The 25844-nt window shown below is 39.8% G+C and overlaps 1 protein-coding gene across 3 annotated transcripts in view; it reads left to right on the top strand.

Annotated features, from left to right (window-relative positions):
- The first annotated feature begins 4123 nt into the window (after positions 1-4123).
- LOC142381874 (netrin receptor UNC5D-like) overlaps positions 4124-25844 on the top strand; it is a 318795-nt gene continuing 297074 nt past the window's right edge. Inside the window, exon 1 of one of the 3 annotated variants that reach the window (XM_075467164.1) lies at positions 4124-4536. In XM_075467164.1, the coding sequence (XP_075323279.1) occupies positions 4452-4536 (85 nt within the window). In that variant the 5' untranslated portion in view covers positions 4124-4451. The remainder of the gene's footprint in view (positions 4537-25844) is intronic. The other 2 variants (XM_075467162.1, XM_075467163.1) reach the window with 2 other exon arrangements.

Here is a 25844-nt window from a genome sequence, read left to right as displayed (position 1 = left end):
GACTCGGACAGAGCGGTTCTAAGAACGCCGTTCTTTTACAAAACACACAAAGTGTTCTTAGAACCGCTCTGTCCGAATGCAGTTCATGATTACAGAACATCGCCTCCGTCTGATGAGGTTGAAAGCATAATGGCACGCAGAATACGAGCGATGAAGGTCAAGGTCAAGAACTTCCTGACAAAAAACCCCGAGCCTGGCTTGACGGGAGGGAAGCGTTCCGATGATATTCCATACATCAGCAGCAGAGTTGGTGGGAAAAAAAAATAGGCCGAAAGCAAAGATTATGAGATGTGGGGTATTTTCTGAAAGTGTTGATTTGCAGTTATTGTTAAAGCGAGGCATGTTGCAATATGCAGTAAATGCTGAGTGGCAGACAAACATTTGTCGTTTGTTTATCTCGGCTAATTCGGGGTTTGGGTTGTGATGGAGACGAGAGTGGCTGCATCACAGCCTTAATTTCACTGAATATGAAACAAGGGAATATTAGACTGCATTCAGAATCTTAAAATGTAATTATGCTTCATTGTCAAATGGCTGTATCTTTTTAACCGCTGATCTTAATTAAGTCATCATGTTGTTACATTATATACTTGAAGTTTACTTGGCAAAGTGTACGGACAAAACTTCACGATAATGAGCTCATATTCAGCTTTCTGGTGTTTTTTATAAATTCGGTTTGTGGCTTGCAAATAGGTGATTTGTAAATCTGTGATCTCTTGCCCCTACTGGCAGAAGGAGGGAAATACAACTAAAATGAGCATTTGTTCGGTGCTCAAAGGGAACAAACTGGACAAAGACTGTTCAGCAGAGCAGGGGGAGATCAAAGCATTAAGGGGCCTCGGGGCAACAGGTTGTCATAAGCCCCCAGAGTAACCAGAGTTCATAGAAATATAAAATCCTTCTACATTTAATTTCTTTAACCTCGCTTGATAAGAGAGTTGCAACAGTAGATAACAGCAGTAACAACCAAACGGTTTTCTTTTCTTTTACACTGAAACACTTGTAGATTTGTTTTGATTTGAGTGGATTTTTGAAGTGCCACCAAGACATTTTCCCTCAAATCCGTGACCATAGAAACAACCTCGGTCTCAATGGAAACAAAACATTGGAAGAAATTTAAGCATGCAAAAACTCTCCTTGTTCTCATTATCGAATCGGATTTTTTCCCATTCTTTCACCTCCACTTGATCAAACTTATAATTAAAGTCAGTCGACAACACCATTGTCACTGAACCCTTTCGAAACGTCCTCATTTGCACATTAAAGAAATGTGACGCAACAGAAGTAACAGCAGTTATAATACAGGACTTTGGAGAAGTATCATACCCAGAGCACTGAGAAAGCTCAGCTTTCTCCACATTTATGACATTTGTTAGCCAATTCTCCAGGTAAGGATAAGATAAGTACAAGTATAAGTGTCCACATTGTAAAATGTAAATGTATCTGTACTTTATTTATGCAGCCCTTTACAAACAATCCTTACGGTGTACCAAAGTGCTTTACATCAGGTAATAAATAAAGAAAAGAATAAGTAAAAACAATAAAAGAACAGTGAAAGCAATAAAATACAACAAAATCAAATAAGATAAAAGTGTCATCATACTACTGGGTCTTAAAAGCCATCCTAAATAAGAAGGTTTTTAGCCCAGATGTGAAGAGGCCCGGACTGTTAAAAGCTCAGATAAATACGATGGGGCGAGGCCGTTAAGAGCTTTAAAAACACACATTAAAAGTTTAAAATCCGTTCTATAAAGGACAGGAAGCCAACGGAGGGAGTTAAGAACAGGAGTGATGTGCACACGTCTGTTGGTGTTGGTCAAAAGATGGGCAGCAGCGTTTAAAATGGTTTAGTTTAGGCCTCAGTAACAGCTTCAGGTTATATAAACGTGGTAAATGTCCTTTAACGTGGCTCTGTGAGCCATGCAAAGTGTCGTCTATGTTGTACAAATTTGGGTAAATGAGAATTTGGGAAAAAAATGCAAACTCCCTGCAGCTTTCTGCAAACTTGAATCTTTCAAAGGTCGTCACAGTTTACAGAGTTTACAGACCTCGGCCGTTGTGTTCGAAGGCTTCGGTGGAAGTCGGAGTGAAGAGCCGGTTGTCGCAGACAGTCCTGGGGAGACGGGACACGGTATGCTGTGGAAATTTGTGCAGAATCTTCCATTTTTTTTTTTTTTGCAAACGATGAGTTTACAAAAGGAGTGAGGAAGTAAAGTGCATCCCTCTTCTTTCAGTTCTGTGCAACTCTTTGTAAAAGAGAACATTATCTGCAAAGCTCTAGCCTGGAAAAATGTTAATAGACTTAGTACCTTCCAATGGTTAAGCCAGCTGTTGTCCAACTTACCACCGGAAAGAATAGGATACATCAGGAAATCCAAACAATACCTCTTTGAGAGGGTGTGGGGTCCTTTCATTAATTTTATTAAGCAATCAGACTCGACGGTAGGATTACAGGACTAGACCTGACAGGACCTGTGGTTCACTAACTTAATTGACATGTATTGCAATATCGAGTCTACCGGTAAAGCCCAGATAACCTTGGTTAGAGAAGCGATGTTTGTGGGGATTTTTTATTTATTATTTCTTTTTTTTCTTCTTTCATTTCAGTTTTTCTGTTGGTTAACTCACCTTCACCTTGTTCTTGTCCCCTGGACGAGTAGAGAGGGAAGGGGAGGAGGGTGGGAGAAAACTGTGGAAAACTTCAATAAAACATTTCTGGGGAAAAAAAGAGAGAGAACCATCAAACAAGTAGCTCCAAAACAGCCCAGCTGCCGTGTAACTGAAGGCTTTTATAATGATGTGGAAGTTATGCCAGTTTGGAACCAGCTCTGGGTAATTAACCAATTTTTGACCCACTACCGGGAACTCTTCAGGAGGTATAAAGTGTGACGATGTTGGAGCTCTTTGGATTAGATACATTCACAATAAAACAAACAATGAATGCACTCTTATAGTGCTCTAATATTAACACTTTCTCATGACCTGTGTTGTAGCTTTATTGAACGGCTGCAGAAAACATGGCAGCTGCAGACTCCAGGACAAAACAGACTCAACAAAAACTGAGCCAAAATGCAGAAGATGTGTGTGAGAAACTAAGTGCACCCATGGTTGGATAGCTTTTAGAACCATCGTGAGACACAGGTAACATTATCAGTCACTGTGGAGGAATCTTCTTCTACTCTTCTTTAGGCAAGGCCAGTTTATCTGTACAGCACAATTCAACTACAGGGCGATTCAAAGTGCTTTACAGAGACATTAAAACAGTAGAAATAAAAAGCATGATTTAAATTTTAAACAAAAAAGGAAGAAATAAGAACAATAGATAAAATCAGGAGTTAAAATGTGATTAAGTTCTGAAACTCAAGCTTCAGATTTGGAGCTTTATTCAGCTGAAAATAGGTGTGTCTTCAGCCTGGACTTAAACACACTGAGTGTTTCAGCTGATCTGAGGCTTTCTGGGAGTTTGTTCCAGACATGTGGAGCATAGAAGCTGAATGCAGCTCCTCCATGTCTGGTTCTGACTCTGGGAACTGATGGAAGACCGGATCCAGGCCGGATTTACAATGTTGCTTCGGTTCTTTGAGGTTTGCAGAATGAGTTTATGCAAAGATTTTTTATTTAGTTCGTGTTGGATACATAAACGAGACGTGTCACTTGTAGTTAATCTGAGGATGCATTTGCCTTATTCTAACATCAGCTATGAACCTGAGTATATTTCTTTATCATGTCCTGACACACACAACTTTGTTTAAAAAAATCTGATTGATTCAGATGCTTTTTGCAGTTGTAAACTTCTGTTATTTTGTTGTATTTTTTTCCTTTTTCTTTTTTCCTTTTTCTTTTTTCCTTTTTCTTTTTTCCTTTTTCTTTTTTCTGACAGGGGTCTGAGCAGGAAAAATATGGATTTGCCATACGGTGCTCTATTTTAAATTTGATTTATCCGTTTCACTGTAAACTTTTCATGCTTTTTCAGCTCCTTGGCTCCTGCGTTTCCTTCGGTTTGGCCAATAATCTGCTCCGGAATCTGACTGCAGGCATCTGCCACGCAGGGCTGAACTGTAAGAAGAAATATAAGTGATCAGACCTACATCTCCTCTCCTCTCCTCTCCTCTCCGCCTTCCTCACTCTGCCATTGGCTGGCACGCGGCAGGCTCCGGGATGATGATGCTTTGAAAGGGGAGTAAACTGAGAGCGCACGTCTCCCCCGCTGCGCACACGCGCGCAGCCAAAGTGAAGTGAAGATGCTCCTTCCCTTTCGGTCAGCAGTCCAGCCCGCGAGCCGTGCACCTCTCCCTCTGTCTCTCCCTCTGCTACGAAAAGAGCCAAACTGTCTCCTTCCCGGGTTTACGGGAGGAACGCGCCCGGCCGGGGTTCTTCCAGCTCAGAGGCGGCGCGGGGGATCCGGAGCCCCGGCACCTTTCTAGCTTATCCGTGGAGAACTACGCGTAGGCATGGGTGCGCTGACAAAAGGACGTTTGCTGTCCACCACGGGCCTGCTGCTCCTTGTTTACTGCACAGCATCCGCGGTCTCCAAAGGTAAGAGCTTGTCTCCATGTGCACGCATGGCTACTTTTTGGTGTTCCCTGCGTCGTGCACGCGTTTCTCCAGGCTTCTCGAAAGCGAGTCTGAGTGCATCCTCCTGGTTACGCACCACTTGTCACCACAGTGCAAACGCTGCCCATTGATTCTGGTTTGGAAACACTCCACAGCGCGCACTCATCTTGTCTTCATCGTGCGTTTTCATTCATCCTCAGACTCAGTGTTGCAGATCTTTGAGCTCTTTTTCCTCCCAAATGCGCCACAGAGACACCGCGGTGCTGATGCATCAAGTCACAGCCCGCGCGGCCAAGTCTCCTCCACTCTGTTTATTCTTTCATGTCCCACTCAAATCTGAACTCGGTGTAATGAATCCATCATCACGAGCGCGCCGCGTGCAGGAGTAAAGGCTGTCAAGCGGGCGGTGCAACAGGCATGAATCCGCTTTTTCCCCAACAAACCGCTCCCTGATAGCACAAGTTGGTGTAGTTTGAGGGGAACCGGGGCGGGTAAAGGATGCGGCTTTGACGTCTTTCTGCTGAATTCAAGCACAGAGTAAGAAAAGCAGTCCGTCTCTGGCGCGTTTTTAAACGGCAGAAGGGATGGAGCACTGAGTGGAGCCGCGCACTTTTCAGCCAGGCTTGGGATTCTCTCTGAAAAGCATCTGCAGGTTTACATTAAACATCAGCAGCGTGCTGCACACACATCTGTGAGAGAGCTGAGCCAACAGGGCTGAGACCTGCTCCTGCATGCTGGTGTAGTTTAGCAAGAACCACAGAAATCTAATCAATGTGTCATTATAAAACACGTTCATTCAGTTTAATTCTGTATTTTCAATGCAAAACTAAAACTAAAAGTGTTTTTATATATATATATATGTATTTGAACATATATCCAGAACACACACCTGAGTCTGAGCTTGTGATTCAACATTCCTCCCTGGTCTCTCCCTTATCCATATTTTACTGACTACGCCAGCAGAAAAACTGGTTCCGTGGGTTCTTTTGAATGCAAAATGAGGGGCTCTTTGAATGTGTTACTTCATTACTGTGATATTACTGTGTCCCCACATAGAAGTGCACTCTGTAAACTCATTTCATGGCATCCTGCAGAGCTGGAGCGTGAGTGAAGTAATACATTTTAGATGCACTGTGAGGAAATTGTGATATGTAATAAAGATATATAGCACTGAAACTATGCAGCACTTGTTTCAGACGCACAGAATAGACTCAAACATCATTTATGAACCAGCCACAGGTATATCTTATTCAGGTATATATCGATCTAATGCTCAAATCAAAATGAAGAAATTAATTGTTTTGTACTCAACAACAAGCAGCTGTTAAGGGTTCCACAATGTAAACAAATACATTTGGGCACCTGTTGCTTAGTTAAACTCACAGTATCCATGGTAACGTTATTTTTTTGTTGTAGCCTATTCTGTAGACATGTGACACGCCTCAGAGTGACATATTTGACAGAATATTTAGTTGAAAACAGTTCACACGTGCCACACTGTTATTCATGACCTTCACATGGCGTCATGCTGCAGTGTGGGCTATTTACATGCTAAACATGCTAAAACGGCATTATCCTCCTGATTACAGAACATCATGGTTCAATCTTCCATTGTAGACTTTTGACACGTGCGTCGTAAAAAAGGAAAACAAAAGAAAACACATAAATCTGTATTTCTATTTTTTTTATTATTATTTTTTAGTTGTTGGTAGGGTTAGGGAGTTTTTTTTAATCTTTTTATTAGGATATTTCTTTTCACTTTTTCATATCTGGATTGTCTGTTAAAAATTGAATGGTACACACATTTTGCAGCCACCCTGATTTATTTATCAATCAGCTATAAAGAGTTAAAGACGCATTCCACCATTTTATTCATGCAACCCCACAAAGCTGAATAAATAAAAAGGACTCGTCCGAGTGGGAGCAGCTTATGTGGAGATTTCCTGATGGTTGTGTCCATTACGGCTGCCTTACAATGCCACAAGAAAAGTTCAGAAGCGCAGATTTAAACTTGATTATATAAAGAAACGTACAGTCTTTGAATTTGTCAACCAGTCCATTTATCGTCCATTGATTTTATTGGTAAAATTTCTCACCAGAATGAAGAAAAGCAAAGTTTGAAATCCCCAGAAGCCCTGCGAGGCACACTGCATCGATACTCTCCACTCAGATCTCATTTTAGTTTGTGATGCTCGATGCCAAAGAAGTCATCGTCTAAAAAGAAGCTGATGGAGGCAAAAGATCCTAAATTGGGGGCTTTAGTACACTCAGGGCAGACAAAGGGATCTTTAAAGGACAGATTGGGTTCTGATTGTTCAGTCTTTGTCTTGTTTTGTTATGTGTTTAGAAGGGAAACTGGGCCAGAATCTGTCACACTACTAAGCAAAGGTTTTCATGATGAATAGCGTTTACTGCTAAGTGTTGGGGGACCTGTGGCAGCGTTATCAGCAGGAACGCATTGTTTGAAAGGTTCGAGTTTAGGCCAAATCCAGATGTTTGTGCCTGAACTTTAAGGATTATTTCTGTTTTTCTTTTTAAAGTGGGGCTGTGCGGTACTGATGAGTCTCACCTGCAGATGATTGCAGCCAGACCGCTCTGTGCTGTAGGAATCAGAAACAGCTCCTGACAGGTGATCCCAGCTAAAAGCCACAAGAAGAAGAAGAACGTTATCTTTTCACCCCAGAAAACAACTCAAACACTGGAAAAAATGCCCCTCCAAAAATAAGTAAAAAAACAACAAATACAAGACGTTGTTGCTTGAAATAAGCAAATAAATCTGCCAATGGAACTAGTGAAAATCAGCTTGTCAAGATTTCTTGAAATAAGATGTGATATTTAGGACTTTTGAGATAAAAGTGATCTTGAAAATTAGCTTAAAAACTTCTTCAAATTAAAAAAAAAAGCTTGTTTTATATGAAATCCGACTCAAAACAATTTGTTTTCAATACTTTTTCATTTAACAAGATATTCCAGATGTATTGTCTTCAAACAAGTCCCTATATCTGGCTGAATTAGTACTTGTTAGGCAGTTGTGTCTTATTTTAAGTGTAATGAGATATTTTGACTAGAAATGAGACAAATATACTTGGTAAGACTTTGATTTTTTCCAGTGAACTTAAAAAGCATTCGTAGCAGTTTGAGCAAACACTTCTGCATCAGACGGTTAGCTTTGGGACCGGTTGAGATGAACTGGCTTGCAGTTTGAAAATGTAGCGACAGTCATCGTAACGAACAGCTGCAAAAGTGACGCGGTGAGTTATTTTAGACGATGCCCCAATTCTAAATACCTTCCAGCTTTTCTGATATTTAAAAGCATTTCTTTTCTTTGTGTTTCCTCACAGCAGGAGGGGGAGCCATCTTTGATGCAAATTTATGATGATAAGTCAAGAAAATGTAAATGATTCATTAAATGCAATGTTACAGGGGGAAAAAAAACTGAAAAAACATGGGTAAAACTACGACTGTGCAAACAGGATCTCTTTATGCAACATGCAGGGAACCCAATGGTACCACGCAGGACGTGAACTCGAGTATTTTGAGGTTTTAAGACTCGCAGCACATCCACCTCCTCGTGTGGATTCTTCCGTCTGTATTTGTAGGTGGGAACTGAGTCCACAGTGAGGGCATCTTCTTCTCATATCTACGAGACTGAGGCCATCTCTGGAATTGATAATATTTGAAGGAAGGGGGGGGGACGGAGAAAAGGCAAAAGGATATTTTTTTTACAGGTGTTTTAGCTTAAAAATGAGCAGATAGGCTTCGAACAGTCGTTGATAAATGAACCTGAAATGCTTCCTCTCTATTCACTGGAAAAAATCAAAGTCTTACCAAGTATATTTGTCTCATTTCTAGTCAAAATATCTCATTACACTTAATATAAGACACAACTGCCTAACAAGTACTATTTCAGCCAGATATAGGGACTTGTTTGAAGACAATACATCTGGAATATCTTGTTAAATGAAAAAGTCTTGAAAACAAATTGTTCTGAGTCGGATTTCGTATGAAACAAGCTTTTTTTCTTTTACATTTGAAGAGGTTTTTAAACTAATTTCAAGATCACTTTTATCTCAAAAGTCCTAAATATCACATCTTATTTCAAGAAATCTTGACAAGCCGATTTTCCCTAGTTCCATTGGCAGATTTTTTTGCTTATTTCAAGAAAAAACGTCTCGTATTTGTTGTTTTTTTAACTTATATTTGGAGGGGCATTTTTTTCCAGTGTTCGTGGCGATCAAAGTGACATTTTGTTCCATCTCCAGCTGCTCAGATGCAGCAGCAGAGCTTTCCGTGTTACCCTTTCTCCGCACGTCACATCAGTCTGGCAGGCCGTAAATGTAGCGACAGGTGTCACACGGACATTTTCCCCACAAGGTTGACTCCATGAACCAAACAGCAGCAAACCAGCAGCGGTCTGGCGGCCAAAGCCTGAACTTGACAGCGCTTACTTGCACTCAGCAAGATTTAAGCTCTCAAGGATCAATGGCTGATGTTAGCGGGGCCCCCGGTGGCTTGGAACCAGTCTCACGCAAAGGGTCACGAATGAGAACTCCTTCATGTGTAACTCATGAATTGTCCGGCCCAGGGGAGGAACTTTAAAAACGCTCGCCTGTTGTGTCTCACAATTCTGTCGAAACACGCGAGGGGTTATTTCAAGGTGCATCATTTTTTAGCCATGCTGGGACTCAAACTTTGCTCTACTTTTACAGGCTCAGAGGTCGTCTGAGATGTGCGGTTTCTCTTATTACCTGACTGCTGATTAAACTCTTGTTGATCTCATTTTACATGCAGATGCATTTATTTGGGACTTGGTGATTAATTTATGTGATTTAGCTGAGGGATTGAGAGATGCGTGTTGAATAAGATGAGTTTTTATCTGATGTATGAGTGGTGGATTGAAGTACATTTGATTGTAATTCAACATATCTTGCTCTTTTGCCATTGCTTCGTACAGTTTCAAGTAGGGCTGGGCAACGATTAAAAGATTTAATCTAATTAATCACATGCTTTCCCTGATTAATCGCGATTAATCGCATTTGTACGCAAAATCCAAAAAGGAATCCAAAAGTAGTGTATAGCTTTTAGCATTTAGCTTTATTTTAAATGTGCTGCCATATGAATGAAAGTGCCATAACATTTGTTGTGCAAACACACTTTTAACATCAGCATCTTTCTGTAGTTTTTATGTAGAAGCCTCGCTCCACTGTCTGTTTCCTTGAATGACTTGCTGCATCAGTTGTGTGTTTTGCCTTTAAGTGATATTTTAGACTGGAACTACTACGCTGAGAAGACAATTCAACTTGGCAGAGTTTACAGATGACTTTGGTTCTGTCGACTCCGCCGTCTGGAAGAACTTTAAAATGAAAATGGCCGAGTAAAAGTTCCGTACCCTTCTCCATGTTTGGTGGATCCGCCGATTACTTTCTTTTCCGGTTCTGCAGCAGACAGCAGCAGACTTTTACAATAATAAAATAAATAATAAAACCTGCGTTAATGCGCAATAAAATATTTTTTGGCGTTAAATAATTAATGAGTTAACGCGATAATAACGAGTTAACTCGCCCAGCCCGAATAGGAATGGGTAAAAAATGTAAAAAAAACACTACATTTTGAGCTGTTTGAGCCTACTTTTTACTCTCAAAGTGTATTTTTAACCCTAACCCAGCTTTGTAATTGGTCCCGAACCCGGATAAATGGTGGGGGTTGCATCAGGACGGGCATCCGGCGTTAAACATGTGCCAAGTCAATGATGCGAGATCTCTGATAACGGTAGAGGTCGACATAAGAAGAAGTAGAAGAGTCAGCTTTTGTAATTCTGTGATTCTGATGACATCACGTCCTGCTAATTTATATTAGCGTTCCGGAACTTTGCACAAACTTTTTAGGACATATTCCTTCCATTCTCAGTGTAAAAATTATTCTTTGCTTTGCTTAAAAGCCCTCGGACATGAATCCTTTACCCACGGGGCACAGTAGGACAGATGTGATGAAACTGTGTGCTTTCATGCTCCTTTCATACCTTTATAGATACATTTGAATGTGCACAAACATGGATGAGAAAGTAAAATAAGTTTTACTTTCTTTTCTGGTTCCACAGCAGACAGCAACAGACTTTTACAAAATAAAAGCCTGTGAGCAACAGACTTTTACAATAATAAAATAAATAATAAAACAGGGGTGGTCAGTGGCTTAGTGGGTTGAGCAGGCGCCCCATGTACAAGAGGCTATAGTCTCTATAGGTTCGAGTCTCGTATCGGACAGCCCTGTGCTGCATGTCGTTCCCCCTCTCTCTGCCCCCTGCTTCCTGTCTCTCTGAACTTTCCATTAAAGGCACAAAAGCCCAAAAAAATCATTTAAAAAATAAAATAAAAACCTGCGTTAATGCGCAACAAAATATTTGCCGGCGTTAAATAATAACGAGTTAACTCGCCCAGCCCTTAGTTTTGAAGATTAGAGTACAGAGCTGCTATTGTTTGCTGAGGACAGTCAGACTCTCCTGTCAGCAGGCACGCCCGGGCCACTGGTGGTCACCTCATTTCTTACGCATTAGCATCATAGAGCATCTTTCCTGCTCATCACATGCACTGTTGTGTCGAGGCTCGCTGAGGCGGCCGTCACCGCGTGGCGTGTGAAGCGTGCGTCCCCCTGTTCACCGTCGCTGCAGCCTCGTTTGACATGTGGTCCTGTCCATCTTCCCCAGGCTTCACTTCAGCCTTGACCTTGTGCGGCAGATTGTACGTCTCTGTCATTGTTCTTCAATGTTGGGTGTTATTTATTTATTTTTTATTCAAAGAAAAGAAGAAGAAAAAAAGAGACACAACAGAGTAGAAAATGTGTCTACTTTTGTTTTCCTGAAAAGAAACAAAAGTCTCAAGGTTTTTCTTATTTTTGCCACTCACAGGGCTTTCATGAAAACAGACAAAGGTCAAATCTGTTATTTTCCCTGAGAGAAAGCAAAGAGGCTCTTATATTTCGCCTGCAGATCTGAGAATGAATCATCACAGCCGGGCTGCCGTGGGGAACAACACGCGCAGTTCAGTGCCCAGATTTACATTTAAATGAAACCAAATGGCTGTACATTCAGAAATGATATACAGTAATGATGATGGTAATAAAAGCAAAGTCCTCCTTCATATTGGACCGGCTCCTACTTCGGATTGCTGTCATTTCGAAATTTTGCAGGTATAGTCAATGAGTTATGTCTTTGCTATGTCAAGACTATTACCCTCACATTTCAGCGAGTGGATCCATCAGCATGCTGCCTAAGAGGCTTAATGCAGTCAGCAATCAGCCCCGCAGCTCATTGGGTTCTTCAGTCCGCCGCGTGGCACCATGCTATTGAGAAATTCAATCTTTTTCCAGCTTTTTTGTGACAGTTGACTCTGTAGGTTTGTGCCATTTTACAAAGATATGTCGTCTTCCTGTGTCTGAGGCAGGAACGATTCCTAAAGGGAGACTTCCACACGAATGGCTGATATATCTGAGTCCCTCTACACCAGTGATACTCACTATTTTTTTCTCAAGAGCCACATTGGCAGAGCAAAATCAAGGGAAGAGCCACTTATACCACAACATACTAAAGTCCCCTTTTGCAAATCTGCATTTCTACATATAAAACATCCCACAAAAAAAAGAAACAACACAGCCAATACATTTTCAATTCAGACCACATTTACCTTAATACTGGGATGAGTGGAAGCTGGCGTGCATGTCCTCGACTTTCTTCATGTTGTATTTGTAGTTTGTTGTTGTTTCATAGTGAGACATTCAGGATGAGCATGGTTTTTGTGCTGGTTTTTGCCCTTTTTTAATTAAAAACCGATCCATTGTGCCTGCATCTCGCGCTGGCTAAAGGAGCTAGCGTGACGTTGCTCTACAGTGACATATTTCTCCGATACAGCCTAATTCTGCTGTTCCTTCAGCTCTGTGAGCTTAATTTGCTTGTTTTTCTAAATGTGTTACTGCCATCAAATCCAAAATCAGCTGCTATTTTTCATCAAACAATAAAATGTCTCACTTTCAACGTTTATCTGCTAATTGTTTCATTGCAGCCACAAGCTAACCACTAACTTCTGCCATTTCAAGTCGGGATTCGCTTTATTCAAGAGTAGCAATGGTTTTTATCTGACATTTACACATATCTACACATTCAACACATTTCTAAATGTGTTACTGCCATCAAATCCAAGATCAGCTGCTATTTTTCATGAAACAATAAAATGTCTCACTCTTGTTTTATGTTACATCGGTTCTTCACGTTGTTATTATTTACATTTTCCAACGTTTTACACCATTTCAGTTATTTGCTGTTCATTTTTTTCCAAAATGATGCTGGTTAAGTATGTTCTTAGATGGCTCTTCTACAGTCTATGCTGGCCAAACAACAAGTAGCAGCTCGGTAACAATAGAGGCATGCTAACGGTCGCAGTGACGATGACAGTAACTCAGCAGATGAGACACTGTCGTTTGGCTCGAAGATGCTTTGAGACAAACGCAGCGCTCACAGTGACAATGATGACATGCCGCATTTGACTGTTATGTTTACCGAGCTATTAAAACTATCCTTGTTTAGCGTGTTAGCATGCTAACGTTAGCGTGTTAGCAGTTAGCTAACGTTAGCTGAAAATAAGAGAAGATGAATTTTAAAATTTAGCGCCTGTTTAAAGACAACTGACAAAAATGAATGGTAATTTAAACACATTTCAAACACAATAGCATCCGCCGTCTTGAATGTGCAACTTTTGTAATTTCCTGCTTTTGCTCATTCTGGCCGTGGAAGTGTTGCTCATGATCAATTTGGTCAGTAATGAGATTATCATTATCTATGACACGAATTTCCATGTCTGCTTTCATAACACTATTTTCTGGAAGTCTCAGGCAGCTTTTTTTGTTGTTGTAGTAAATGTCAGATAAAAACTATTGCTACTCTTTAATAAAGCTAATCCCGACTTGAAATGGCAGAAGTTAGCGGTTAGCTTGTGGCCGCAATCAAACCATTAGCAGATAAACAGAATATTTGAAGGAGAAATCAAATTACAGTTAAAATGAGTATGATTATTTAAAAAAAATTCTGCCAAATGTGTAAATAAGTAACTGTTTATGGCTTACTAATGGTTATAGAAACTTCTGTAAATTAACTAGTGAAAACAAGAAAATAATTCCAATCTGGCTGAATGTTATGATACTGTAATAATGATACTGTGGTATTGACAAGTGGCAACAAGATTAAATAAGTATACAAGTATAATTCAGTCATTATGGCTTAATCTGAGAGGACAGGATGAGGACAGGATGAGGTGCCCGGCCCCGTCACAAAGCTGCAGAATCTCTGCATCCATCTGTCAGCAGGTTCGATCAGTCAGCTTCCTGGACCCAAAGGTCTCCGTTCCACAGCCCTGTCTACACTGTAGCTGAGGGGTTTCTTTGTGTTTTGTTTAATTTTTTTTTAATATCGCAGTGTTTGTATGGGCTGTGAGTAATACATACGGACACAGAGTTGTTTTGTTGTGTTTTTCAGCACTTGAAAAGATCTCCCTGAGGGTGAAAAACACTTTTGTGGGCGGAGGATTTATTGTACTTTATGATGACAAAAACATACTTTAGCAGCCCGAACTGCTTTGAAAAATATATCATCTCTACAATTAGGTTTTCCTGTAAATATATCTACAGTATAGATTACTTTAACTTATTACATATATCTCTAATATGCAGTTTAGATAGAAAATAAGTAAATCATAATTTTGTCTGTACTCATACGTTGTACAGTATAACCAACAGTATTAATTGTGTGTTTTTTGTGGAAAATCAAAGGCAATAGATGCGTTTGGATTAATAATATGCATGCAAACACACCCAAAACAACAAATGAAGTAACATGCAAAGCAGGGTTTTTATATTTTTCATTTATTAATTGAACTTTGAGGATTCTCGTGTCTTCTCTAAATAAACACTCACTCGTTGCATCAAACTGTAATGAATCATACTTCTTCTGTGAAAAAGTTGCTCAAGAAAGAGAGCTCGGCCTTTACGAAAAAGCTGCCTTATGGTGTTTTTTTTTCTTCTTTTCACATTAGTTTAACCTTTTCCGTAGCACAAACACTAGCGTTATGCATTCAGTAATACTCTCTAAATTTAGAGGTGTCAGGTTGCAAAAAGCTCCGTGAACTTCTCCGTATCTTTGTTTACAGATGGCGGGTACCAGATGAGCTTTTTAACAAGGCCGCTTTATGATAGCGTCCTATTTAGCAAATCTCTGAGCGGCCATAAGGCCCACGGGGGGTGTTGTGTGCATGTGTGGACGTGCTCATGGTTAAGAAACCCCACATAAGATCTTCTTAAATTTGATTCATATTCCACGTGTGATAGAATCTGGGTGTGGGCTTCTATAGACTAAGAGTCAAGTGAAAGGCGAAGCCCCGTCTCTTATCAAGTCAGAGAGAATTCAATATTGTTATCGAAAAACATGTCCCTTTGATGTATGGGTCATGGTGGAAATCTATCTCAGCAGATCTCAAGTAAATAGTCTTTTGAAAGACTGGAGCGTCCAAGTGAATCCCTCACAGTCCACCCATCAGAACCGAGCTAAAAGAGCCAGTTGGATGTACAGTATGCATCTATAGTCCCGCTTTGGAGTGCAACAAAGAGTGAAGCATGATTATCAGGATGAAAACCATTCGTTCGTTTGTTTGGTGGTGTTATAAAACCAGCCCTTTTCTTCTTTTCCTTACAGCAGTGTGTGCTTTCCCTGAAGGTTGGAATGGACTCCCTGCCAGGCTGTGGCTTGTTTAGTTCAGCTCAAACCAGATGAAGGCTTGGCAGCCACTCTCCTTCGGTCAACAAGCAGAGTAAAATCAATTCGGCTGCTTGGAAACACTTTGGTTTGAGGAAGTCAGTTTGGAGTAAATAAATGGATTTTAGTGTTTCGGAGCCTGTGTTGTAGATAATCAGACTCTCCTTACTGACCAAAACAATCGTGACCACTGTTGTGTCATAATGAAGCAGCCAGGGCCAGAGTGGGTCAAAGCCGGAAGTTTCAAAAGTTAAACATTAAAGATGTGGCGGCTGTTGTGTTTGAAAGGTATGGAGGCCGCAGCTACTTAAATGTCAAACTGGATAAAACGCCATTGAATTTGTTAAACTGATCAACTCTGTCGTCGTAATGGATGTCTATGGGAGCCGTTTCTATAGTCTGCCAGTGCAGAAAAACTAAAAAGTTGTAAAAACTGATGTTGTAGCTCAACAATGACATATCCCAGACCTAATAATCCCCCATAGAATATTTCACTTTGCATTGCATATATTGAAAATACAGCAGTTTTTGTGTGTGTGTTTTAACAGAAACTGGTGTGTACCTCATATACACTGGTATTTAAAGGGTTAATTTTTTAAAAAATAATTGAAAACTTGGTGGTTATGATCAGAACTGAAGTGGAAGAAAAGATTTATGAAAAAAAAGTGGAAAAAAATATTAACATATGGTGTTTTGGGGGATCATTTTAGAAGGGGACAAAAATGTCCCTTTTCAGAAATTAAGGAGTTTTTTTTTTTTTTTTTTTAAATCAGGCATAACGAAAAAATTTAAAATCCCTAAAAATCAATGTTGTTGCTAATCATTGACATATCCCAGACCATAATTATCCCTACTCAATAATTCCACTTTTCATTCCCTATTTTGAAAATACTGGCACCTTAAAGGCTTAAAATTTGGGCTAAAAAGTTCAAATTGGCATCTAAAGGGTTAATTTTTTGAAAATAAATGAAAACTTTGTAGTTATGATCAGAACTGAAGTGGAAGAAAAGATTTATGAAAAAAAAGTAGAAAACAATATTAACATATGATGTTTTAGGTTGTTTTAAAAGGGGACAAAAATGTCCCTTTTCAGAAATTAAGTATTTTTTTTTCTACATAATGAAAAATTGCACTGTTTATGATGTGTGTTTGAAATTAAAAAATATAGTAAAAAATGCACAACTGGACCAAATATGATGAGTATCACTATCTACAGTGTGAAATTAGAGGAGAAAGTACACCCCAAGTGTACAAAAATGTCCCCTATCAGGGATTAGGGTTAAGCCAATGCTAACGTATGCTAACATGCTAAACAAGGACAGTTACACTGTAAACATGGTAACCCAACACAGTATGTTGTTACTGTCACTGTGAGCGTTGCATCTTTGAGCCAAACTCACTCCGGTCTAAATCGGAGTTGCTGTTATCTCCACTGTGACCATGTGCAGGCCTCTGTTGTTATTGACTTGTTGTGCGGCCATCACGGAGTGTAGCAGTGACGGCGCCAGAAAGTGACAGGCGGGAGTTTATTGAACTTAGAAAGGACAGTAACCCAGCAACACCGGTGAAAGGCCAGCAGTTGTAAAAACCTCCTCAGCACACAGATCACAGGTATTTTCCTCGGATGTCTGATGTAAGGCAACACCTTTTCTGCCATTGCTGTACCCACTTTCATGGCCTCGGGTCGGCTGTTCAAACGTGTCCTCTGTTGATCCACAGTGCAGCAGCAGGCCTGTGGGACAGAACGATGCCGGAGGACAGTTTGTGATGAATAACCTGCCGAGCTCCGGTCCCAGCTCACTGTTTCCCGTCCCGCCTGCAGGACTCCTCAGCCTCGCTGCCGGTCTAATGTTAGTCATTGGAAGGTTCTGTTTCTAATGAGTGGTGAACACGCATAAGTGCTACAGAAACAGCTGGGGAGTTGTGTCAAGATGTCAAGGAAGTGTGTGAGTGTTTAGTACAAAAAGTAACTTTGGCCTTGTGAAACCAGAGTGGAAAATATGATATTATAATATCTTCTATTTAAATGTAGTCATTTAAAACACTGGTATGATAACCTTGATAACATAAAGTAGCCATTATGGTGCCAGTTGATATATTCTGCCTTTCTCTGTTTGTGTCTTTATTTATTTATTTAGTTGAGTCACCAAAAACTGGAGGGGCTGGAGATTCATAATAACCACCGATTACTAACTGTACTAAAACTAATTAACTGAGGAATCTACAATGATTTGAAAATGATCAGTAATCAGGGATACCCTCTCACGCCAGCTATTTAGATGCAGGGGTTTACAGCTTCTCTGTTATATAGCATTTATTAGTGAATCCAGTTGTGATTTTGGACAAAAAAATTGATAATTTTCTTTGTTTTTTCCCTCAGAGTTTAAAATCTACAGCAGCGTATCGTTAAAGAGAGAAAAGTAGGCCTACGTGTAGGAATGGGTAAAAAATAATAAAAAAACACTACATTTTTAGCTATTTGAGCCTACTTTTTACTCTCAAAGTGTATTTTTAACCCTAACCCAGCTTTGTAATTGGTCCCGAGCCCGGATAAATGGTGAGGGTTGCGTCAGGACGGGCATCCGGCGTTAAACATGTGCCAAGTCAATGATGCGAGATCGCCTCGCTGTGGCGACCTCTGATAACAGTAGAGGTCGACATAAGAAGAAGTAGAAGAGTCAGCTTTGTAATTCTGTGATTCTGATGACATCACGTCCTGCTAATTTATATTAGCGTACCAGAACTTTGCACAAACTTTTTAGGACATATTCCTTCCATTCTCAGTGTAAAAATGATTCTTTGCTTTGCTTAAAAGCCCTCGGACATGAATCCTTTACCCACGGGGCACAGTATGACATGAGATGTGATAAAACTGTGTACTTTCATACTTCTTTCATACCTTTATAGATACATTTGTATCTATAATCGGCCACTTCCCCCCTAAAATGTGGAGTTCCGCAAGGTTCTGTTTTAGGCCCCCTCCTCTTCTCGATATATATGTTGCCCTTGGGATCCATTTTTAGAAAGTACAACATCTCTTTCCATTGCTTTGCCGATGATGTACAAATCTATTTACCCCTAAAGACAAATGAGCGAGCCTCTGTTCCGGATCTACTAGATCGCCTTAAAGATATCCAGATATCCTTTTATTACGTCACGTTTGGATTATTGTAATTCCTTGTTTGTTGGGCTTGACCAGACGTCATTGCGCAGTTTGCAGGTCGTTCAAAATGTCAGCCCGCTTGCTGACTGGAAAGAAAAGGCGTGAGCACATCACCCCTGTCCTTGCCTCTTTACACTGGCTGCTGGTTAATTTTAGGATTCAGTTTAAGGTTTTATTAATTGCTTTTAAATGTGTAAATGGTTTGGCACCAGCCACCTTATTTATCAGAGCTTCTACAGCTGCACAATTCTTTTCACTTTTAATCTTAATTTGTTTTATATTGAATGATTAGTATCCCTTGTGTTGTATTTGTTGTTGTAGTGTTTATGATTATTTTTATTATAGTTTTGCTTCTGTACAGCACTTTGGTCGACTGAGGTTGTTTTAAATGTGCTCTATAAATAAACTATGACTGACATTTGAATTTGCACAAAGAGAAAGTAAAATAAATGACGAGTTTCTATCATACAAATATAATTTAAAGAGGAACTTTTTAAAGTGACTTTTTTGTATAATTTACCCATAAATACATATTTTAACAGCACAAACTTTGGGACCAGAGTGAGAGACATGATGCAGAATCGGAAATCCACAAATAACCGCTTTTATACTAACTTTAATTGTTGCAAATATATCCTTAACGGGGTAGTGTTTGTCACACTTGGATTTTGAAAGAGGCTTCAATTACCGATTGACCTCGATATCTATTTCCAAGCGCAGGTGGCAGTGATGGCCGATTCGTGCGGCGTGAGTCTCAACGACCCCCATTTCTGTGTCTTAACTTCCGCTCTCTTTATAGCGAGAACTTTGGGTAAAACATGACCCAATTATCATTAATTAGCGCAACAAATATGGCGGGCCTTGTTTTATCTTTATGCCGAAAAGTAGACACGCGTTGATGGCTGGTGACATCATGTCTTAGACAACATCGGCTCATGGAGTGCAGCAGCTAGCTCAAGCTATCCTGTAACATTCACTTCAAAGAGGGACGAACTCACAGGAGACGGTGCGCATTGATCTATGGTCTAGGATTTTGTTGGCACCAACCCATTGTTATGAGAGTTGAAGCTATCAGATGTCTCAAGGTATCGAGGGAACGGATGAGATCAGCAGGAGCAATTAATTAGTGTTGGAACTTTTCTGCTCTATCTGTCCTGAAGTTGAAGTGGATACACGGTCCAAACTGTAAGGTTTTGGACGGGGATAGAATCATTTCACTCGGTTTGTTCTGGGTTGATGTAAGCCACCTCAAATTTGAGCAATTCTTTTGCTTTACTTGATTATTTATGTCCTGCTGTGGCAGTTTTTGGTAAGTTTAGTCTTTTACTGCGACAGATATCCTGTCAAAGCATGCCAGTTTCACTGATTCTGAATGTTTATTCCCAGATTAAAATGAACTAGAAAGAGCTGTTCCTGCGAAACAGCAATGAGAATGCTTATGAGCTGAATGGGGATAGCTGACCATGCTAAAAAGCTGAAAATAGTTCAATTTTAGCAATAAAAACTGTTGCTAAGGTATTGGCTGAAGGGATTTTGTGATTCTTTTTTTGTTGTTGTTGTGTACTACCAAACTTAACATTGGAGTTAGTCAAAGAATTTGAGAGGTTGATCTCGGTTCAAGGCTCATAGCTGTAATTCTGTAAATGTGAGGTCTTTAGTAGTTACATTGGCTGAAAGAGGACAATTTTTCCTACATTTTAAGGTATAATTTGTTTCTGTAAGTTAAACTGTATGAAAGTTAGAGAAATTTGTTTGAAAGAACTGAAAAATTTGAAACTTATCAGCTGCGCACTCAACTGTGTGCTCATTCATAAGAATCAAGAAGGAGCAAAATGTTCATGTTTTTGAAACTGTCATATTTAAAAATTCGCTGAAGATTTGAAAAAGCTGAAACAATTGGGAATAGCTGAATGTTCTGTGGCCCATTTAAAATTTGAATGGTGTCTCCAGCTGAAAGCATTCAGAAACAGTTGGAAAAAGGAAGATGATTTGGAAGAGCTGAAAGCAGTTTCCATTCATTTGAATGACGGGAAAAGTTGAATAAAAGTTGGATATCTTAAAAAGTGTAAAAGTTAAAAACACCAAAGATGATAGCATGAATCTGCTGAAAGAGCTGAACGTTTTGATACCAAAATTGTAGAAATAGCTGATAGTATGCAGGAGTAGCTAGGTGCTGAAAACTGGTGGAATAATAATAATAAAGAGAAACAGGAACTTAATAGTGAGAATGCCTTAAAGCACTCACCATAGATTTTAAGAAGGTAATAGTTCTCCCTTTCAGGATGGAGTCTGATCAGTGCTGCTGTGAGCACTCTCACATATGTTCTCAGTTTCAGTGCGTGAGGTGGTAAAGGCTGTCCAGAGACAGCAGGCTGATGGGGATCGGATGGAACATGTAGATCATGTTAAGAATCTGTCAGAGAGGAAAATAATTACACAAGTGAATAGGTGCATATGTACAATGAGTCCCCCTTCGGATCTGTTTAGCTTTGCCGTCTCACCATTAAGATTCTGCCTGTGTCACGTTAGCTTAAAAGGGAAGTAATGCTATTTGAGCTAAACTGAGATCTCTCGTGCTGCGGGTGTGCATTAGGAAGTCATCTGTTATGTGAGATAGAACCATTGTGGGTTTAAATTTTGCCTGAGTAATGATAAAAGAAGCATAGTGCAGTCAAATAATAACCAACCGCAGGTTCAGCTAGCACAGTGCTCAAATTCAGTATCATTTAGGGTCACAGCTCGCCCTTTTAAAAGGAAGAATGAGCAATGCCTGCATCAAGTACTATAAAATATCACATCATATCTCCTTCCTATAGAATCTGCAGTGCGGTTATCTTGACAATAGTGTATTATTTTGGGCTAAAACACTCACAGCTCATGTTGAATGAGTGATGATTTTCACCACTACTGTTTGGGGTTGCTGTACCTTTCACTATACCCATTAAATCTAGTATTAGCATACCCACTAGATGGATCTGTTATGTTGCTGATTTGGCACGTCATATATTCATACTTTTACAATTTGAATCTTTTTTTAGGGGGAGGGGGCGCTTATCGTCACTGATAATGGCTGAAAGGTACCTGAAAAGGTTTGTTGGTCCACCATAAACAATGGATGTAGTGGAACACCGTCTAAATTTACAGTTAACCACTGCACTAACATGCTTGGACGTAAAAAATTAAATGTCTAACATATTTTGATGAGAGCAGGGCTGTCACACGTGTGGACTTTGATATCCAGAACGAGAAGGCCCTCAGAAGTGTAGTTTTACGCCCTCATAAAAAGTAATGTGTAATGAAAATAGCTTATCTTGCTTAAGGCTAGTTATTGCGTCTCTGTGGAAAACGTGTGTTGTGTTAGGGAGCTATAGAGAACGGATTTGTCAAAATGTAAAGGTTTTAAAAAGTAAAAAACACAAAAAAATTTTAGATTTTAATTAGGGCTGGGCAACAATTCAAATGTTTAATCTAATTAATCACATGATTTCCCTGATTAATCACGATTAATCGCATTTGTACGCAAAATCCAAAATGAATCCAAAAGTAGTGTATAGCTTTTAGCATTTAGTTTTATTTTAAATGTGCTGCCATATGAATGAAGCAGACAGCAACAGACTTTTACAAAATAAAAGCCTGTGAGCAACAGACTTTTACAAAATAAAAGCCTGTGAGCAACAGACTTTTACAAAATAAAAGCCTGTGAGCAACAGACTTTTACAAAATAAAAGCCTGTGAGTAACAGACTTTTCCAATAATAAAATAAATAATAAAACCTGCGTTAACGCGCGATAAAATATTTATCGATGTTAAATAATTAGTTAGTTAACGCGATAATAACGAGTTAACTCACCCAGCCCTAATTTAAATATTCTAAATCAGGAAAACAGAACTTGGACAGCCTAATTTTTTTAATTAAGAAAATAGATGAAACATGGCAAAAGTTAGAGGACACCATTGTCTTTTCACTGAGGTTCATATGCTTAATGCTCGACCACCTGGCAAAGGCCAGGAAATGGATTAGGCGGGGGGGGGGGGGGTATATTGGCATTTTAAAAGTGCTACACCTGCTTTTTCATACTTTAGAAAGCCTCCCGCTTTGCTTTCTTCCTCAACGGCACCTTTTCCACCACTTCTATGCTTTATGGTCTATCCGCTTTTGACAAGTCTTTTTCGCTCACAAGCCACATGAGCCATGCTTCTCATATAACATTACTCACTGCAAGTATCAACCCGGATTGACAAATGATACGAAGCAGCCTCTCGACAGTCGTGGCCACTTTAGAATGGAGGGTAATATGAAAATACATTTAAAACCTGTCACCGCGGCGGAGGCGTCAGGCATTAGTTTACAGCATTGGGCGATGGGCTCGGGCATATTTCAACATAGACTTCTGGACAGGAAAATGAGGTAGTCATGTTTTGATGATAGTCGACAGCTGCTGCCGTCTTCTCCGGGTTTATTAGCTGAAAGGTGACGCAACACCTGGCGTGTTTTTCGCTGGCAGTCTTTTCCTTCCTACATGAGTGACTAACACACGATTGTTTGAGATACACCGTATTTAGCTTGTTTTCACTGTGTTTTAATGAGCATGATCCTTGATAGGGGGGGATTTATGTGCTGTCTTTAGAGGTGCTGACAACTGACTGTGACCTGTTAAAGCACTTAGGATATGAATATTGCATTTTACAGCATTTTGCTTTGTCTTGGCTGGTATTGACTTGTGCAGCTCTTCAGTTCCCGGTGTGCCCGAGGCGTCCTCCCACTGCCTTCTTTTCATACTCGGATTTTTTTCCTTTGGAAACTCATTTTTTGCTTTTGATACAATCTGAGAGGTCTTTGAGGTCAGCACCGCGGTGGATTACTCAATCCTCCCATGTAAACCAACGTGTATTGATCTCAACTTTGTGGGCTTTGGCCTGTGCCCACGCAGCATCCCAGGAAAAAAAAAAAATTCTTTTGTTGTTATCTTGCTTTGTCTTTTTAAACTGCATTAGCATTAGTTAGAATTAATAGCCGTCATGAAACGATGTGGCGGGCATCTGGAGCTGTTGCCTGAAGCTACTGCTTGTTTAGGAACATTTTGTGTCAGCCACTGGTGTCACAGTGATTCAGCCTGCAATTTATGTCATTCAGATGACCTGAGGACATTATTTTAATAAATGTTGGGTCAGGATATCATTTCTCTTTCCGTTTGTCCTTTTTAGAGAGATCTCAACTTGTTTTTGCTATTGATGCGTACTCTATAGTGCTCTAAATTGTGGGTAAAGTTAACACACGATTGATTGATTGATTGATTGATAGATTTTTATTTTCAAACATTTATAAAAAAAAATAAAATGTATGTAAGTATTTGTACATACAAAAGAAAGAAAAAGAGAAATTTTAAAAAAATTCAATCACATAAAGTGCTAATACAACAAAACACCACACATTGTTCGAAAAAGGAATGGGAAGTACAATACTTTTTTGTTTGTAAATATCCTAACTACAATACACCTATATAAATATATGCCATATATATATACTTCCTAAATATCTATATAGATATATAATCACAAAAATAAATATATACTTCACACATATCCTTGTAAATGTAAATATGAATATATATATATATATATATATAACTATCCCCATAAATAAATATATAGCATATACTAATTAAATTACAATATAACAATTAACCCTATTCTATTGTTTAAAATGTTTAAAATAAGAAACTTAATTAAAACGCAGTATGTGAAAAATCCCTGTAAAGATTCACCGGCTTGTAAAACCACCTTTAGCAGCAATAACCTGAAGTAATCATTATCTGTTAAAGATTTTCAGTCGCTCACATTGTTCTCTGAAGCTCTCTGAAGGTCTCAGCACAGCATCTCAGTCAGGCTGAGGTCTGGACTCTGACTGGACCGTTGCAACACCTTGATTCTTCTCTTCTTCACACATTCTGCTGTAGATCTGCTGCTGTGTTTGGGATCTTTGTCCTGTTGGTGAGCCAGTTTCAGCCCAGCTTCAGCTGTCGGACAGACGGCCTCACATCTGACTCTAGAACACTTTGGTATCCAGAGGAGTTCATGGTGGACTCAATGGTTGTGTTCAAAACCGCATACTTCTCCTACATTCTCCTACTACTCCTACTACTCATACTAACTTTTTGAATTAGTATGCGAGTTGAGTATGCGAGAAGTTCCCGGATGCATACTAGATTCTCCGAAATGTTGGGTATGCATCATGAGGTTACTACTCATACTCAAACTACCCAAGATGCAACGTGACGTGACGTCGCCGATCGTCATTTCCTATCAAAACAGCAGTTTCAAGCTAGCTACAACGAGGGTAGGTTCACTTCCTTTCAAAACAAAAGCACCAAATGTATGGTAATGGCTTTCCCTGTGATAAAAGGCAACGGGTATTTTATTTTGTGAAAATAACCGGAAGTGCGTTGCTCACTGCGGCTAGCTTTAGTAGCGCCGAATTCGTGGGAACAAAATTGTAAATAGCCGGTATTTAGTCAGGTTTTCAACACGTTGGGGATCTAAACGACTACTTTCTCTCCTGAAAATGTTTCAAATGTTGCTAATGTTTACAGAGTTTAGAGCTTAAGGGAAATCAGCTTCAGGCCGGCTGATTTCGGCTCGGGCAGGAGCGAAATGCATTGTGGGTAAACGCTCTGCATACTGTCTGATCGATGAGTATGCCGTATGGAAGTATGTAGTATGTAGTATGCGGTTTCGAACACAGCCAATGGCTGCAAGGTGTCCAGGTCCTGTGGCCGCAGAACAAGCCCAGATCATCAGCCCTCCACCACCGTGCTTGACAGTTGGCATGAGGTGTTTGTACACAATAGCTAAAATAAGTCATACCTGTTCAGTCTTTTTCTAATTGTGCTGTCAAGAAGGTAAACATTTCATAAGGAAGCTGAGGCTCGTAGAGTCTGATAAGAAGCTTTTCTACAGTTTCTCTGAGTCTGACCTTGGGGTGAAGTTGCTGAGACGTCCACTCCTAGGAGGATTGGCAACTGTTTTCCACTTGTAAATAATATTTTTCACAGCAGGATAGGAACAGAAAAAGACTTCTGCAGTTGTAACTCCAGCAAACACATGCACATAGAGTCCCATAACAACCGCAGTACGAGGTTTTTACCTTGGCCCCTTCAATCCACAGAGCATAAGTGGGAATCTCTGAGCTGAATTTTAGCTGCAAGATTTTCTTTTTCTCAGTATTTCTCTCGTAGTAGAACGCCCACGTTCACTGCATTAATGTGGTTTTAGTCCGGCATAAAAATCCTGAACGTAAAATTGATAAAAAACTTTCTGTTGACCTTTTGACACAATTTT

This window comes from Odontesthes bonariensis, chromosome 6, assembly GCF_027942865.1.
Source record: "Odontesthes bonariensis isolate fOdoBon6 chromosome 6, fOdoBon6.hap1, whole genome shotgun sequence".
NCBI lineage: Eukaryota > Metazoa > Chordata > Actinopteri > Atheriniformes > Atherinopsidae > Odontesthes > Odontesthes bonariensis.
This window is presented reverse-complemented; position numbering and strand designations above follow the sequence as displayed.